This window comes from Ascaphus truei, chromosome 2 (assembly GCF_040206685.1).
Source record: "Ascaphus truei isolate aAscTru1 chromosome 2, aAscTru1.hap1, whole genome shotgun sequence".
In the NCBI taxonomy this organism is placed as follows: domain Eukaryota; kingdom Metazoa; phylum Chordata; class Amphibia; order Anura; family Ascaphidae; genus Ascaphus; species Ascaphus truei.
Window position 1 is genome coordinate 412,278,787 of NC_134484.1, and position 14,830 is coordinate 412,293,616.

Sequence of the window (14,830 nt, forward strand, 5' to 3'; positions counted from 1 at the left end):
TGATTATTTTCTTATTCTTCTTTTCTTCCATGATAGTCTTTTCCTTTTTTCTTTATTTAGAATTTCCAACATTTGGGTATTTGACATTATAATATGGTCGTTGTTTTTAATCTTTATATATAATCTTTATTTTTATTTTTCTTTCCTTCCCCCCTTTTTGGTTAGTAGATTATATAGTTCATCATATGTTATGAAGTTTCTCGCTGTACCACAGACATGCCAGTGTTAATATGTTTTTCATTTCATGTGTTTATTACTATCTGCTGTGTCCAATTTGGTTTTGACCAATCAGATGTGGCTCACATGTATATAAGTTGTGTCTGTGTACTGAACCATATTCTCTTTGATAAAGTCCCATGCTAGGGATGAAACGCGTTAGAGTGGTTCTACTATGATGTCCTACCTTTTTTTCTTAATAAAGTAATTTTATTTTACTAGCTTGTAGTGTTACTAGGAGTAGTGACCATCCGCCTTTCCTACCTCGTGTTACCTTTTTGGTATGGAGCACACAGCAGTCTCTGAGGCTACAGGTGTTTACTATCAACACTGAACGGAGGCGGTATCCAGCTAATCTGCGCTACAGCAACACCCTGCATGCAGTACCCTAGGTCCCGGCACGGCCGTTTCCTTCTGGAGGCAGACCCAGTGTGATCGGAGGGTTGGAGCGCTCTACCCGGGGACCCCAGTGCAATACAGCCGGCGAACCCTGTGACACGGCCTACACGTCATCTGCCTGAGTCACAGCTTGGCTGGTTGCCTCGAGGTATGGAGCCCCAGTGTCATCTATGGGCTTGATCGCACCACCCGTGGGACCCCAGTACAGCGCGGCCGTGGCCTTCGGAGACGCAGCCCCTACGTCATCAACATCGGTGAGCTGAGGGTTTGGCATACACGCCAGGCAGCAGATGAGTTGCGGTGTCCATCGGCAGATCAGCAAAGGAGCACCCAGGTTCTGTGATTCCTCTGCAGCTGGGATTCCCCTGCCTCATACAGGTTGGAGGGGATTTTTTGCTTCATTGCAATACACGGCTGAATAGGTGGCAGGATTACCAGTCGGGTCAGGTTAGCATTATTGGGACTATTATTGATCAATAGTTGATGTGGCTGCGGTCTCACTGCTTTGTATCCTTGGTTCACATTTGCATATTAACCCCCGACTGGTGTGCCCATACCTTCATAGCCATCTTGACTTTATTTCTTTATACTTATTATCTCACACCTGCCTAAAGACATTCCTAGTTACTCCTGGACAGTGATTGCATTTTTCTTTTTTGCGTTTTATATGATTGCAGCATTGGAACATTGGAGTTCACTCTCCATTTTTTCTATTTATTGTATTACATTATACTACAATTAGTCCTTGTTACGTGTGTGTGTGTATAAATGTCGAATCTAGAAAAAAAAGCCAGATGTGAATGACTAGTTTCCTTTTTTAACCCCTGTTATACTTACGCGCCGTTTCTAGGGATTTTTATACATATTATCTTTGTTGATTCATGTATATTGAGTACTCCAATGTATTGATATGATTACACCCTTTGAATCAATTCAGTCAGTGTAGGTACATATTTATTTGTCTGGTCCGGTACATCCGTGATAGATATATAATTATTTATATAGCTATATACCACACTGAGGCACTAGCTAAATATCCATTCTGCTTATGCCAGGCAATTACTTTTCCCTAGATTCACATGTCAACCAGCCTTGGTTAGAGGACTGGAAGTTAGTTATTTAATTTGTTTTTAAATAGTTTTGTGTTCACCATTACCCTTAAGTATTTATTAAAGGTTTAGTTATTTACACACTTTTTCACCCTACGAGTGCTTGTTCGAAAGGGGTTCTACCGCTTGCCTGTGCAAGTACTCTATGTGCTGACTAGTTTCCTGCACCACTTAACTAGTGCCTGGATGCCCCCGCTTCACAATATTTAAAGCAGCAATCCCGCCTGGGATCTTACCTGATCCGCAGTCCCTCAATGTCCAGGTACCTCACTCCCGCAATGTTATACATTGGAGGGGAGGTGTTCCCTACCTGTCTTCTGGGTTACGGGGGATTCCGATGTCTTCCGTGTGAAGCTTGAGTCAGATCTGGAAGAAAGCAGTATAGGTTATTTCGGTGTAGTATAGGGCAGTTAAGATATACAGGGTAAATAAGATATCCAGATTGTGAGACAGAGAGAGGGTGAGACAGAGAGAGGGTGAGACAGAGAGAGCGTGAGACAGAGAGAGGGTGAGAGAGACGGAGAGAGAGGGTGGGAGAGACGGAGAGAGAGGGTGAGAGAGACGGAGGGTGAGAGAGACGGAAAGAGAGGTTCAGAGAGACGGAGAGAGAGGGTGAGAGAGACGGAGAGAGGTGAGAGAGACGGAGAGAGGGTGAAAGAGACGGAGAGAAGGTGAGAGACAGAGAGAGGGTGAGAGACAGAGAGGGATACTGTGGGGGGATAGGGGGATGGGGTGACGGTGGGGTGATTGGAGGTGTGGGGTGACTGGGGGGGTGGGGTGACTGACTGGGTGATTGGGTGGGGTGATTGGGGGGTGGGGTGACGGGGTGTCTGACTGGCTGGGGATTACTGACTGTCTGACTGGGTGGGGTGACTGGGCGACTGGGCAGGGGGCGGGGGGGTGGGATGACTGACTATGACTGATTGACTGGGTGGGGGGGTATGACTGACTGGGTGGGGGGGGTACCTCTAGTGTCCTACACGTTCTCTCTCTCTCTCTCTCTCTCTCTCATACACACACACTCTCTCATACCCATACACACACACACACACACACACACTCTCTCTCTCATATCCATACACACACACACTCTCTCTCTCATACCCATACACACACACACACACACACACACACACACACACACACACACACACTCTCTCATACCCATACACACACACACTCTCTCATACCCATACACACACACACTCTCTCTCATACCCATACACACACACTCTCTCTCATACCCATACACACACAATCTCTCTCACACACACACACACACACACACACACACACACACACACACACACACACACACACACACACACACACACACACACACACACACACTCTCTCATACCCATACACACACACACTCTCTCTCTCTCCCATACACACACACTCACTCTCTCTCTCCCATACACACACACACACACACACACACAGGATGGGACGGGAAAAACCCCGCTACTACATCCCGCCCCGCGCGGGCAGCGGGAGCACGGGGGGTGTAAGAGAAACACCCGAGCCGCGCGGGCAGCGGGAGGGGGTTGAAACACCCGACCCGCACGGAAAGCGGAAGCGCCGGAGGGATGGGGAGAGAAACACCCGGGCCGCGCGGGCAGCGGAAGGTGGGGTGAAACACCTGAGCCGTGCGGGCAGCAGAAGGGGGGTGAAACACCCGAGCCGCGTGGGCAGCGGGTGAAACTCCCGACCCGTACGGACAGCGGGAGCGCCGGAGGGGGTGGGAGAGAAACACCCGACCCGCGCGGGCAGCGGGAAGGGGGGTGAAACACCCGAGCCGCGCGGGCAGCGGGAGGGGGTGAAACACCAGACCCGCGCGGACAGCAGGAGCGCCGGAGGGAGGGGGGAAAAACACCTCCACTAACTCCCGCGCGGCCAGCGGGAGTGCTGGGGACCGAATGTATCAGTGTACAGTATATATAAATATTTATTCCCCCCACCTCAAGCATCTGTCCACAATCCTCTCCATGACCGGATCAGTGCAGGTCTTGTAAGTAGGAGGTGACACAATTATACAGGAGGATATATAGGAGGAGGAGGAGCAGCAGCAGACACGCGCGCACCCCCAACCCCCCCCCCCCCAATACTTACCCGTGCAGAGAAGGAAGGGCGGTTTGAAGTCCTGGCAACTCCAAGTCGCGTCACAGCCAGAGGGTTTTTTTTTTCGAGCAGGGGATTTTGTTTTTGCAGAGCAGGGGAAAAGCTACTGGCCACAAGCCAATATCTGATCGCAGCTGGCGAGTTGGCGACCGGGTTTGTCGAGTACTGAATATATATATATATGAATGTGTGTAATTGCATTTTTTTATATTTGATTATTTTTAGTGTACAGATATAGCTGCCTGTTCTCTACCTCTTTCCTTGCAAATCCGGCACTTTAGTCCGTCCTACACCGCGAGATTCCAGCGGCCAGACTAATGGCCCATTGGATTAACACAGCAGGGGTCATTGCATTGTAATGGGACTCGCGCTCTGTGAATCCTACCGGGTTCCAGGTGTCTGTAAGAGACATTCAGTAAGAGAGAGACTGAATCAGTCACTCTACCTGAGCGCCTCTAACAGGCGATCGCAGGGCTTTTATTTTAATAACATATTATTGTAGCAGGGTGTCTCCAGAGCTGAACCGCATTGATTTCAGGTCCAGGGACCCCTTGCTTCTTGGGTTACAGGCCCCGTTATGGGGTGACAATATCCCAGTGACATGTTTAAATTTTCCCTCGTCACGACCCTCGTGATCGGAAGATTTAAACAAACCAGAGGGATACCGGCACCCCATAACGGGGCCTGTAACTTGAGAAACAGGGGGTCCCCAGACCTGAAATCAATGCGGTTAAGCTTCGGAGACCTCCTGCTACTATACTATGGTATCAAAATAAAATAAAAGCAGTTTCATTATCTTAGCAGCTAATCGCTAAGGCAATGAAGGGGTTAAGCCAGACTACCTGGTTTATTGGGGGCAGAGGAGGTGATGAAGGGAGTAGTTGCCCCAGGGTGGGTGGTTAGGCCTACCGGAGAGGTTGCAGGAAGGGTTAACTTCTTCATTACCTTAGCGGTAGTAACCGATATGGTAATGAAAAGGTTAACCCCTCCCACTACCCACCCCGAGAGGCCTAACCACACACCCTGGGGCAACTACCTCCTTCAACCATCTCCTCTGCGCCCAATAAACAATACAATACATTGAATAAACCCCCCTCCCCCTCCCAACACATACAGTACAGTAATGGGCAAAATCCCTATTATCCATATTTGGATAATAGCTAATTTTCCCATTACAAAAAATAAAACAAACCAAAACATTAACCAGCCAGCATATAGTAAATTAAAGTTCTACTAACCCCTACCAGGATGAAGGCTGTCCTCACCCTCCTCGTCTTCCTATTCTTCAGTGGGCACCAACAAAACTACTGCCCACTAACCCCTTAATCACCTTATCGGTTATTAACCACTATGGTAATTAAGGGGTTACCCCCCATCCCGCTACCCACGTGGGAGGCCTAACCACCTCCTCTACGCTTTGATTGGCACAGTCCCCCAAGGCTGTAAGGGGCAAAAAATCTTGGTCCTTTGTTTTTCCATATATTGTATCTGTATGTTATGAGAAGACAATGTACATGTTTGAGGGCAGTGACGCATGTATTTCTTTGAACTACTTTACCATTTTTGGAGGAACTACCAAAAGCACCTAACATGCGCTACTACATTAGGCCTCACAAGGACTTCCATTTATACATGGACTGTTTATAATATAGGACGCCATGTCATTTTAATAGGCATTGAATACCTTTTAAGCAGAAATTCCCCGAAAAAAACATATAGGAGTTTAACATATAAACGTTTAACTCATATAATGTTAGTTTCTTGCTCACTGTGCACGTACCGCTATCTAGAAATAAAAAGAATTAATTACTTAATCGCTAGCTTCTGAGGTTACCATGGTACCATTTTAGCTGCACTAGGCTCTGGAGAGAGCTCCATTTTAATCTCCCGGACACTTCGTAATTTAAAAGTGTATATCTCCTGAATAGAACGCTTAGGTTATATAAGCGTTAGAAAGGGGGATTCTATAACTCTTAAAAGAAGGGAAAAAATGTCGATCAACGCAGAATGCTGCCTTAACGGCTTGAACTAATGTCAGTGTTGTATAAGGAGAGAGGGGGGTTATGAGGATACAGAGTTAGTCTATCACTCATCAAATCTAAAACACTTTCTGATAATAGAGGCAAGTAGAAATACAGTAGATCCATTGCTTCAAAGCTAAATTGTGTTATCCAGTCAGAAAGCAAATATGATCTGAAGAACAAATAAGAGCATAAAGTTACTTACCTAATGTCTGTCTGAAAGATGCTCTCCAGCCCCCTGCAGTAGAAAGAGAATCTGTCCTAAACACCAAGAACAAATTATTGCTGGAGCTCCTCAGAACGGGAGGGAGGGCTTTCCCACAGAACTTGCCAAGCAGGGCGCTGGAGATGTTCCAGCCATCGTAAACAGTCACATAATCAAATAAACAGGAAGATGATACTTCTAAGTCAAACTGGTTGAATCTGTAAATACAGCAGATATCAGAATGTTCTTATCATCACGTCAAATAATAACTAGAAAATATTTGTGTATTTAAGCCACAGATATATCTATTGAGAAATTTACACAAAAATATATTTTTTTGTAACATACATACAGTATGATGCACCAAATAATGGAATAGACAGCACTCAAAGATGTTTGAAATAATGGAAGTGGTGCAATGTGGAACAAGGGGGGACCCTATTTCCTCCCAATAAGCAATATAAAAAAAGTCTAATGTTCCCAGCACACAAAGGTAAAAAAAGGGGGAATAAGCAAAAAAGTTTTTTAATGAGCAAAAAAAACCACAAATCCACATGGGATGCAAGTGAATAACAATGCCAAAACACATCTAAAGAAAACAGGGGGGGGGGGGGAGAAGAGGGAGGGAGGAATGGGATAGGGTAGGGTGGGGAAAAAACTAAGTAAAAAGTACAGGGAAAGGGGGGCGGCATTTGTGGATTTGTGGATTTTTTTGCTCATTAAAAAACTTTTTGGCTTATATCCCGTTTTTTATTTTTGTGTGCTGGGAACATTAGACTTTTTTATACATACAGTATGATGCACGATTTGTTGTTCGAATGATTATTGACGCATTGAGTGATGTTTTTAATACCTTATAGGTACAAATTTAGATTAAAACAGAATTGTGTATTTTTTCCAATTTTCGTAAACATTAATTATTAGTGTAATATTATTTATACTACACATACAGTACTGTAAAAATAATACATATTGTTAACCAGCACATTCAAATATCCATGCTGTGTCAAATAAATGTTTAGATTAATTTAATTCTGCCCTAACACAATTAATAGTCTTTTTAGGGTTTACATGAAGCTAAACCTGGCGGATGCTGTTTTTTTATGCGCTTTTTCTTATTTTTTTGGCACACAAACATTATTTTTTCTGTACATACTGTTTGCATCTGTACGCCTATCACAGTCCAGTTTTGATGCTGCTGGTGCAGTGGGAGACATTTCAGGGTAGTATGTAGGTGCACACACACAAGCACAATTGAAATCAGATTTCTCTGTGCCAATTTTGGACCAAAAAATTCTCTGCCACACTTCTTACATAAGCCCGTGTCTGCAACGCAGACTCAAACCTTGTATCATGGCTTAGAGTTGACTATATTAAATCTTACAAATATGCATATTTATACAGGGTTAAATTAAACTATGTTGTATCGCAATCTCATTACTTACTGTAGCTCATTTTGTTTCATATATTCTTCTGAATAAGTTTTATTGCTCTTTAATAACTATATATCATACAAATTGCAATGTTTTTAGTTGTGTTTCTTTTTCAGTCTATAATATGTTTTTGTGCCGCATCATAACATCTATTTGTAGTACGTTAGCTCTGCAGGCGCAGTGCTCTTTTAGATATGTGTAACATCTGCCATAATACCACATTCTTCATAAAATATTTCAACAAACATTTAAATTACAGCAAAAATGCAAAGTCCTTCTGCCCAAGAACACGAGTGAGCCATCACAGGTGCACTAAACACATCTGTATCTGCCTTAAAAACTAACTCACACAATCATCACTTTTATGGGTCCTGAGGAAGGTAGCCATAAATTGCAATTTATCTGTTGCAAGTAAGACCGTTGCCCTACTTACAGTATAAAAATAACTTGTAACAAACTATGTATAAACTGTATAAATTTGTAGCATTTTAGTAATCATCTTATTGGTGTTTTGCAGAGGAAGCCCCTCACCACCCCCCTCAGCCCCCAATAAAATGACAAATACAGTAGGAACTTGCAACATACTTCAACTCTACAATTTTGTTGCCTTGAACAGTGATATGGTACGTGCAGTTCATGTTGTTGTGATAACTGGTGTACCCGTGGGTTGGACTTCTTATGATCCCTGAAGAAGTATTGAATGTTCCCCCACAAGCTAGAATAAAAAAACACATAGACAGAAGTAATAATAATGTAATAAAATAAAGGGGTTAATTCCTCCCCCCTCACCCCCCGCAAGGCCTAAACGCCAACCATGGGCCAAATACCACCTTCACCCACCCCCGCTATCCACATTAAAACTGGCACTGGTAGTTAACCCCTTCATTGCCTTAGCGATTAGCCACTAAGGTAATGAAGCTGCCTGTAAATGTATTTTTACTGCATCAGATTGATGCAGAGGGTCTCTGGTGCTGGTTTTAATGTGTATTAGCTCCGGATACCCCCGACTTCAATCCGATGCAAGAAAGATTCTTTTACTTTTTCTAAGTCCCTCTCTCACAATCCTTCTCGTCAGCTTTTGCTAGCGAGAAGAACCTTTGAAAAAAATTGCAATTCCAGAGCCCCAATGAGATTATCGAAACTACTAGAATAGCATGATCGTATAAAAAATGCGAGTTGAAGCTTCTCGCCAGCTTCCGCACGATGTGTTTGGCCAGGAGCCAGAAATCGCGAGAAAATGCTTTCCCTGCACGATTTAACCAACTCATCGAGTCTTTCTGAATAGCTACCTACTGTAGCAAAAAGTGGCGAAAACACCTCAAAATCCTTGAAGAGTTGGTTATCGAAGCTACAAGAATAGGTCCCCAGGAATCTTAATATTCCATATTGAATAATAATATTACATACAACACTAACCCACTTTGAATATATGTCAAGGTTTAATGCCTAGGGTGCTTGTTTATAATGCATAGAATCAGATAAGTGTACTCAAGTATATTTACATAACTACAGAATGCAGATGACAGCTGAAGTGATTATCTCTGATAGATACATGATATATAGGAGATACACATTATATACAAATGTTATATGTTGACACAATGAAGTGCCCAGCATTTTGAAAGCCTATAGTAGATATCATATCAAAGAGAGTTGCTGTGGTTACTCACGGATCACCCTGTAGCTTGCCATAAATCCATGCATGGTTGTATCAGAATTAGTGTAGAAATTGATTGACATTGACCCTTTAATACTGACAGGTGCAGGGACTGAGTCACCACAAAGGGATGCCAATGAGACTCTAGAAGCTGTTGCATCGCTGAAGATTTTTATGCCATCCTTACTGCAAGACGAACTGGCTGAAAATTGAAGTAGTCCACTATTCATATATGAAGCTCAAGTATGGAACAATATTTCATGAAAAAACAAAGAAACAGTGGCATTGATGGTGAAATATATAATATAATAGAGTTTATGTGCAAAGAAAATTAACTGAGAAACAAACAATTGTTCTTGGAAGAATTGGTAATGGATATGACGAGTAAATTCTGAATTTTGTTTCTATAGCTTTAGACTGGAGATCATGCTTCACAGTTTGGATTAAGCCATAAAGAATACACATTTTTGTTGGCTCTCTGAGAGATTGGGTTGAAGTTGAAGGTGAAAGTACACTGCTCCAATATCAATACAGCTACTGAAATAATACAGTTGATTGAAAAGTAAGCAACCTGTACAGTTTGTTAATTTATCAAATAATCAATTGTCGACCAGGAAGGTGGAGGACATCTAGCAGGACATGGGGTAGTCCGGTGCCCCTCCAAGCACTTTGTATGAAGGAGAGCCCATTGGAGGAAGTGGGCCCACAATATGTTGTCGCTTTATAAATAAATGATTATACGAATAATTTCCTTACAAAACAAGATGCACTTACATTCCAATTCAAATGTCTGAAAAGTCAGGATAATGTACTGGTCCGCTTCCGTGTGAATGGTATAGGTGCAGTTCAAGTTGTTGGTGTATTTATTTGGATAATTTGGAGACACAATTCTGCCACTTGATTTTGTGAAATTGCTTCCACACCCTAGAGAGAAAAAAGTGTTATACTAAAAAATAAAAAAACTCCACTTTTCAGATTCCACATCATAAAATCATGTGGATATTTATCACAGGCCCAGTGCCCTAAGCTCCGCTAGGCTATTTAACCTGGCGTTAACCTACATAACATTAGGTTATGCTCTTTAGAATATAGACATTATGATTGACCCAATGTTAGCCCTTAAATGTGTATGGTTATTTTATTTCAGGCAGTTAGCACTAATCATATGTTGATGTTGGAGATTTTTCTGATTTAAATACAGACATTAAAAAAGAGGTGTTACATTACGATTGTATACAGTAGACAACATTATTTTTTGATGTTGGAGATTTTTCTGATTTAAATACAGATATTAAAAAAGAGGTGTTCCCCCTAACATCGCTTACGCTCTAAAGCTGTTCAGATAAGCACGGGTATTTAACCTGATGTTATTTGGGTCATACGTATAATGTGGCTTCAGAGGGAGACTGAGATAATATTTTTTTTTACTAAAGTCCCAAATACTATATATATATCCCCCCAAACATATCTTTTGACAACACCCCAACGCATATCCACTAAAGGCTGTTCAGGTTATCGCAGGGATTAACCATACATTATTTAGGACATACTGTAACTAAAGGTGGCATTTCTCCCATCCAAACAGACATCGCCCTCTGTGTATCTCTCTTTCCCACTCCTCAAAACCCATATTTCATTCTCTGGATGGAGCCAATGTGTTTAAAAATCAAAAACTGAAAGTTATTCAGATATTGGCATTAAAAATAAATATTTCAAGAACAGTACAATAAATACCACCATGTTAAAAATACAGCATCTTCTTGTGCTGAAGGAAAACCCAACATATGATTCCTGTAGCCTTACTTACTGCTGATAAAAGATGCAGAGAAGCCACTTCCTGGAGTGTCTTGTGATTGAAACGTTATTGTAACCATACTATTTGGAGAAACAACAGGGGCAGGAGCTGAATCCCCACATCCAGTGGCTAACGTGGCCTCTTCCCTTTCATCAGCACCGCTCCATATCTGTGCAGTTCCAATGTAGAGATAAGAAGAAAAAAAAAACATTCTCAATATTTTCATCATTATGTAAGATTATGCGTGATGTCACATTGCTTTAAGAAATATGTGCTTGTTAAATGTAAAGTAATATTGTAATCACTGTAAACTGGTATTTTGTGGTCTTCTTGAAATGTAATATGGTTTGTTATGGAAAATGTCAACGCTAAAAAAAAAAAAAAGAAAGAAATATGTGCAAAGTGAGCTCATTTGCAGCAAATATCACCTTTTAGAAATACCTGTTAGTAACATATAGATAATGTTTAATAGGATGAATTAAACAAACGTAATAAGAAAAATAACCTCATGTTGCAAAAAGCTATTTTAACATCTACAAAGACGGAATGGTTATTGGCCACGTGTCAGCGTTCACAATTCTTACTAGAAGTTTTGTAAGTTCAGATATCTAATATTCCTATTCTAATATTTTTCTTTATGAATCCCCCAAAACCACAACATCAAATACCAACAAGTGCAGAGACCTGATTTAGAAAAAGACAGTAGTCCACATTATTTTTTGATGTTGGAGATTTTTCAGATTTATATACAGATATTAAAAAAGTGTGTTTCAAAGCAACTCCCTTAAAAAGTGGTGGCAGGGTTGAAGTACCTGAAAATTATTTACATCAATATTCATATATTGAAAAAGACGATGGCTAGGGGATTTTATAGTAAAATACAAGTAATGGAAATACATTGTCATGCAAATGTAAGTGTAAAACACAATAGATAAATACATAAATAGGTTAGTAAAGGAATGTTTCCATGAATTAATGAAGTGGAACTGCACATTTCCAGAGACGGCATCTTGGACATAACATGATTTCACACCGTAGCACTGTTTTACACATTTTTGTTGTTAATATTAAACACTGGGCTGCTCACACATCTCACACCCATGACACCTTCTTGCTATAATGCTCCCTGTTTGTTAAGCTCTTGTTTCTCATTAAGCTTTATCATCCAAATAATGTTGTGCTAGAACAAGAGGTTTCTCTCTAAGGTTGGCAGGCTCAGGGGAAATGTGAAGAAGTACTTCTTCAAAGAAAAGGGGGTGGGTTCGTCAACAAAAGGCTAACCTAAAATATGAACGGAAGCCAAGGATCAACTAGGGTCTGAGGTTTAAAAAAGGGCAGAAGATGTGGGTCACGTGGTTCTTATCTGCTTTCAAGTTTTATGTTTCTATGCCCACTTCATATATGTAATTTCTTAGTTTAAGCTGTTGTGGGGGCTTATTCAGTAAAGAGTGAAAGCGCAGATTCAGCGCTACCTCATGGAAAGTCCCACCCAAGGTCAGCAGGACTTTCCATGCAGTAGCGCTGAATCTGTGCTATTACATTTTATTGAACGAGCCCCTTAGTTTCATTTATGCAAGCATTATAACATCATTATTTTGGCATGATGCAACTACTGTATTTATAATCTTAGTTGCATATGTAAGTAAATAGGTGGGAAAACTAGGAGATTTGTACCTTCAATTTCTGCTGCTTTCTTCTTTTCTAGGTGGTGTGCAGTGCTTTCTATGGCTGCTATTTTCCATCAAAAGACAATGTCATAAGAAAGCAAAGCTAAGCAGGCTTCATGGTTATGCTATGTATGGTTATGCCCAGGACATACTTGAAAACAAGAGGTAACTCGCAATGTATTACTCCCTGGTAAAACATTTTTATAAATAAATAAATGTATGAATACTGCTCTATGACTACCCTAGCCTGAGCTCTCAAGAAATATCCCACCTCCTACAATAGCTATAGTAGTGTGTGTGTGTGTGTGTGTGGTTTCCCCCTCCGATCTCAGTGTGCAATATACAGTAGTTCAGCTCTTTGAAAGTATAATTACCATAAGTAGCTCGAGTGGAGAGTTTATGTTTCCATCTGATTCAAAGCTACTGTATGTACAGACTGGTACCCTGTCTTCTCTTTGAATATCTACAGTACCAACAAATATGGGTTGAGAAAGATTTCTATATCTATAGCGTATGTATTGTAAGTGCCAAGGACAAAAAACTTAAGAAGCCCAGTAGAGAACTACACTTGAACCTTAAGGAGCGTCGGCTTATGGAAACAACCCATTTTACAAGCAGAGCAGATTTGGCACAGAGACTAATCCTTCTATCTGCCACCACTGACACTTAATTTGTTGTGTATACTGTAAAACAGTCATTGCAAATTTGTTGTGATTTCATAGCTTCTCACTATTTTTCCTTCTTTTTTTACTTTTGATTTGTATATACCCATGTGGGATATTTTGTACCATCAGATTAAGAGGAGCTAACGGAAAGTGCCTGGAGGGTACACATTACCACCATGTCACACAGGGAGGCTGGTAAGTCCTGCACAACATATCACATAATTATATGATCCTGTAGCCAAAATAAAATTGGATTGCCACTAACCTTTACATAGCTTCTTTGACAGTGCCCATTGTTATCTGGGATCTGGAAATTATTATCGAAGACCAGCTGAAGATGACTGCTCTCGTGGGTTTGTATTGTCCAACTACACCTGCTATTGGGAGGGAAGTTTTGAGGCCAACCCGGAGATTTGATGTTACCATAATCTGCATGAATATAACCACCACAACCTAAAGAGACAATACATAATGTTTAGAATAACAAAGAAAAATTATAAGCACAAACAATATGATTTGGGACATAGTGTAGGACTGGGGGCCTTAACAGACTTTAAATAATTAAATCAGTGTCAAAATAATGTGTAGAACAATTGTACTGAATTAAAAAGCTTTAAACAAAGTAAACTTGTTTAATGACTTGAATTGGTATAAAATCAAATAGAAGTACTGTACTTACAATATATATTATGTCATGAAAGACAATACAAATATGCACAACCTGTCAGGCTTACATATCCATGAAGGATGTCCATGTATCAAGCTTTATAAATTGTCATTTTGGTGTCACATTGTTGCTAGGTGCTTTAAGTATTCTCACTTTACAGTATTTAAAGCAGCAATCCCTCTACTCCAAATGTTTTAAAACTTTAGCTGAACAAGGGGGTTCTTGGAAGCTGGACCACACAACGCTTCGGGGACTGCCTGGTTCCTGAGATATTTGGATTTTCATATGTGGGTGTTTCAGGTCTCTTTTGAGAAATTAATATGAACACCAGCCAAGCCTAGCTCCAGCGGGTCAATAGGAAACCACTTTGTCATCAGAGCACGACATTGCATCTGTTTATTGGACAACCCCACCAGCCATATGAATCTATACCTTAGCTGTGTCAAATGGGAAAATTCTTATGTGTGACACAGATGCTAATTGATGGAATTCAATTTTAATGACACATTTGCACAGTGTTAACTGTGTAATCTTGTTACATAAAACTCATGGTTTTAGATTTTTCATCATTATGAGTTTATCAAGCAGTGTTAACATTTTTACGAGACCTACGTTTTTGTAACTCTGATTGTGTTACCTAAAGAGTCAGAAGTCCAGTTGGCATAAAATCCTCCACCTTGAAGTGAATGGTCTGAGTTGAAGATCACCAACAATTTGTTAGACCCTGACTGAATAGTTCCTGGAGATGTAGTCCCACAATATTGTCCTATCAGTGGTGACCCTCGGGAGGCACCATTCATTATTGTGACTGAATCCCAACGGCAGACCGAGTGATATTCAACATCAAAATATGCAAAGGAAAGCTAAAGAAA

At 41.1% G+C, this 14,830-nt stretch overlaps 1 protein-coding gene and 1 long non-coding RNA gene across 4 annotated transcripts in view; one reads left to right on the forward strand and one right to left on the reverse strand.

The window, feature by feature from the left end:
* CUBN (cubilin) overlaps window positions 1-14,830 on the reverse strand; it is a 312,445-nt gene that overhangs the window by 48,744 nt on the left and 248,871 nt on the right. Inside the window, exons 53-59 of the mRNA XM_075587495.1 lie at window positions 14,596-14,821; window positions 13,557-13,744; window positions 10,972-11,128; window positions 9,939-10,088; window positions 9,178-9,366; window positions 8,093-8,222; window positions 6,075-6,292 (exon numbers count right to left, since the gene is read on the reverse strand). Coding sequence (XP_075443610.1) covers window positions 6,075-6,292; window positions 8,093-8,222; window positions 9,178-9,366; window positions 9,939-10,088; window positions 10,972-11,128; window positions 13,557-13,744; window positions 14,596-14,821 — 1,258 coding nt within the window. The remainder of the gene's footprint in view (window positions 1-6,074; window positions 6,293-8,092; window positions 8,223-9,177; window positions 9,367-9,938; window positions 10,089-10,971; window positions 11,129-13,556; window positions 13,745-14,595; window positions 14,822-14,830) is intronic.
* LOC142487723 (uncharacterized) overlaps window positions 1-14,830 on the forward strand; it is an 84,168-nt gene that overhangs the window by 34,603 nt on the left and 34,735 nt on the right. The window contains exons 3-8 of one of the 3 annotated variants that reach the window (XR_012799288.1): window positions 8,025-8,130; window positions 9,268-9,455; window positions 9,575-9,726; window positions 12,665-12,791; window positions 13,421-13,486; window positions 13,567-13,860. This is a non-coding gene — a long non-coding RNA (uncharacterized LOC142487723). Of the gene's footprint in view, window positions 1-8,024; window positions 8,131-9,267; window positions 9,456-9,574; window positions 9,727-12,664; window positions 12,792-13,420; window positions 13,487-13,566; window positions 13,861-14,830 lie in introns of those variants that run through there. The other 2 variants (XR_012799289.1, XR_012799290.1) reach the window with 2 other exon arrangements.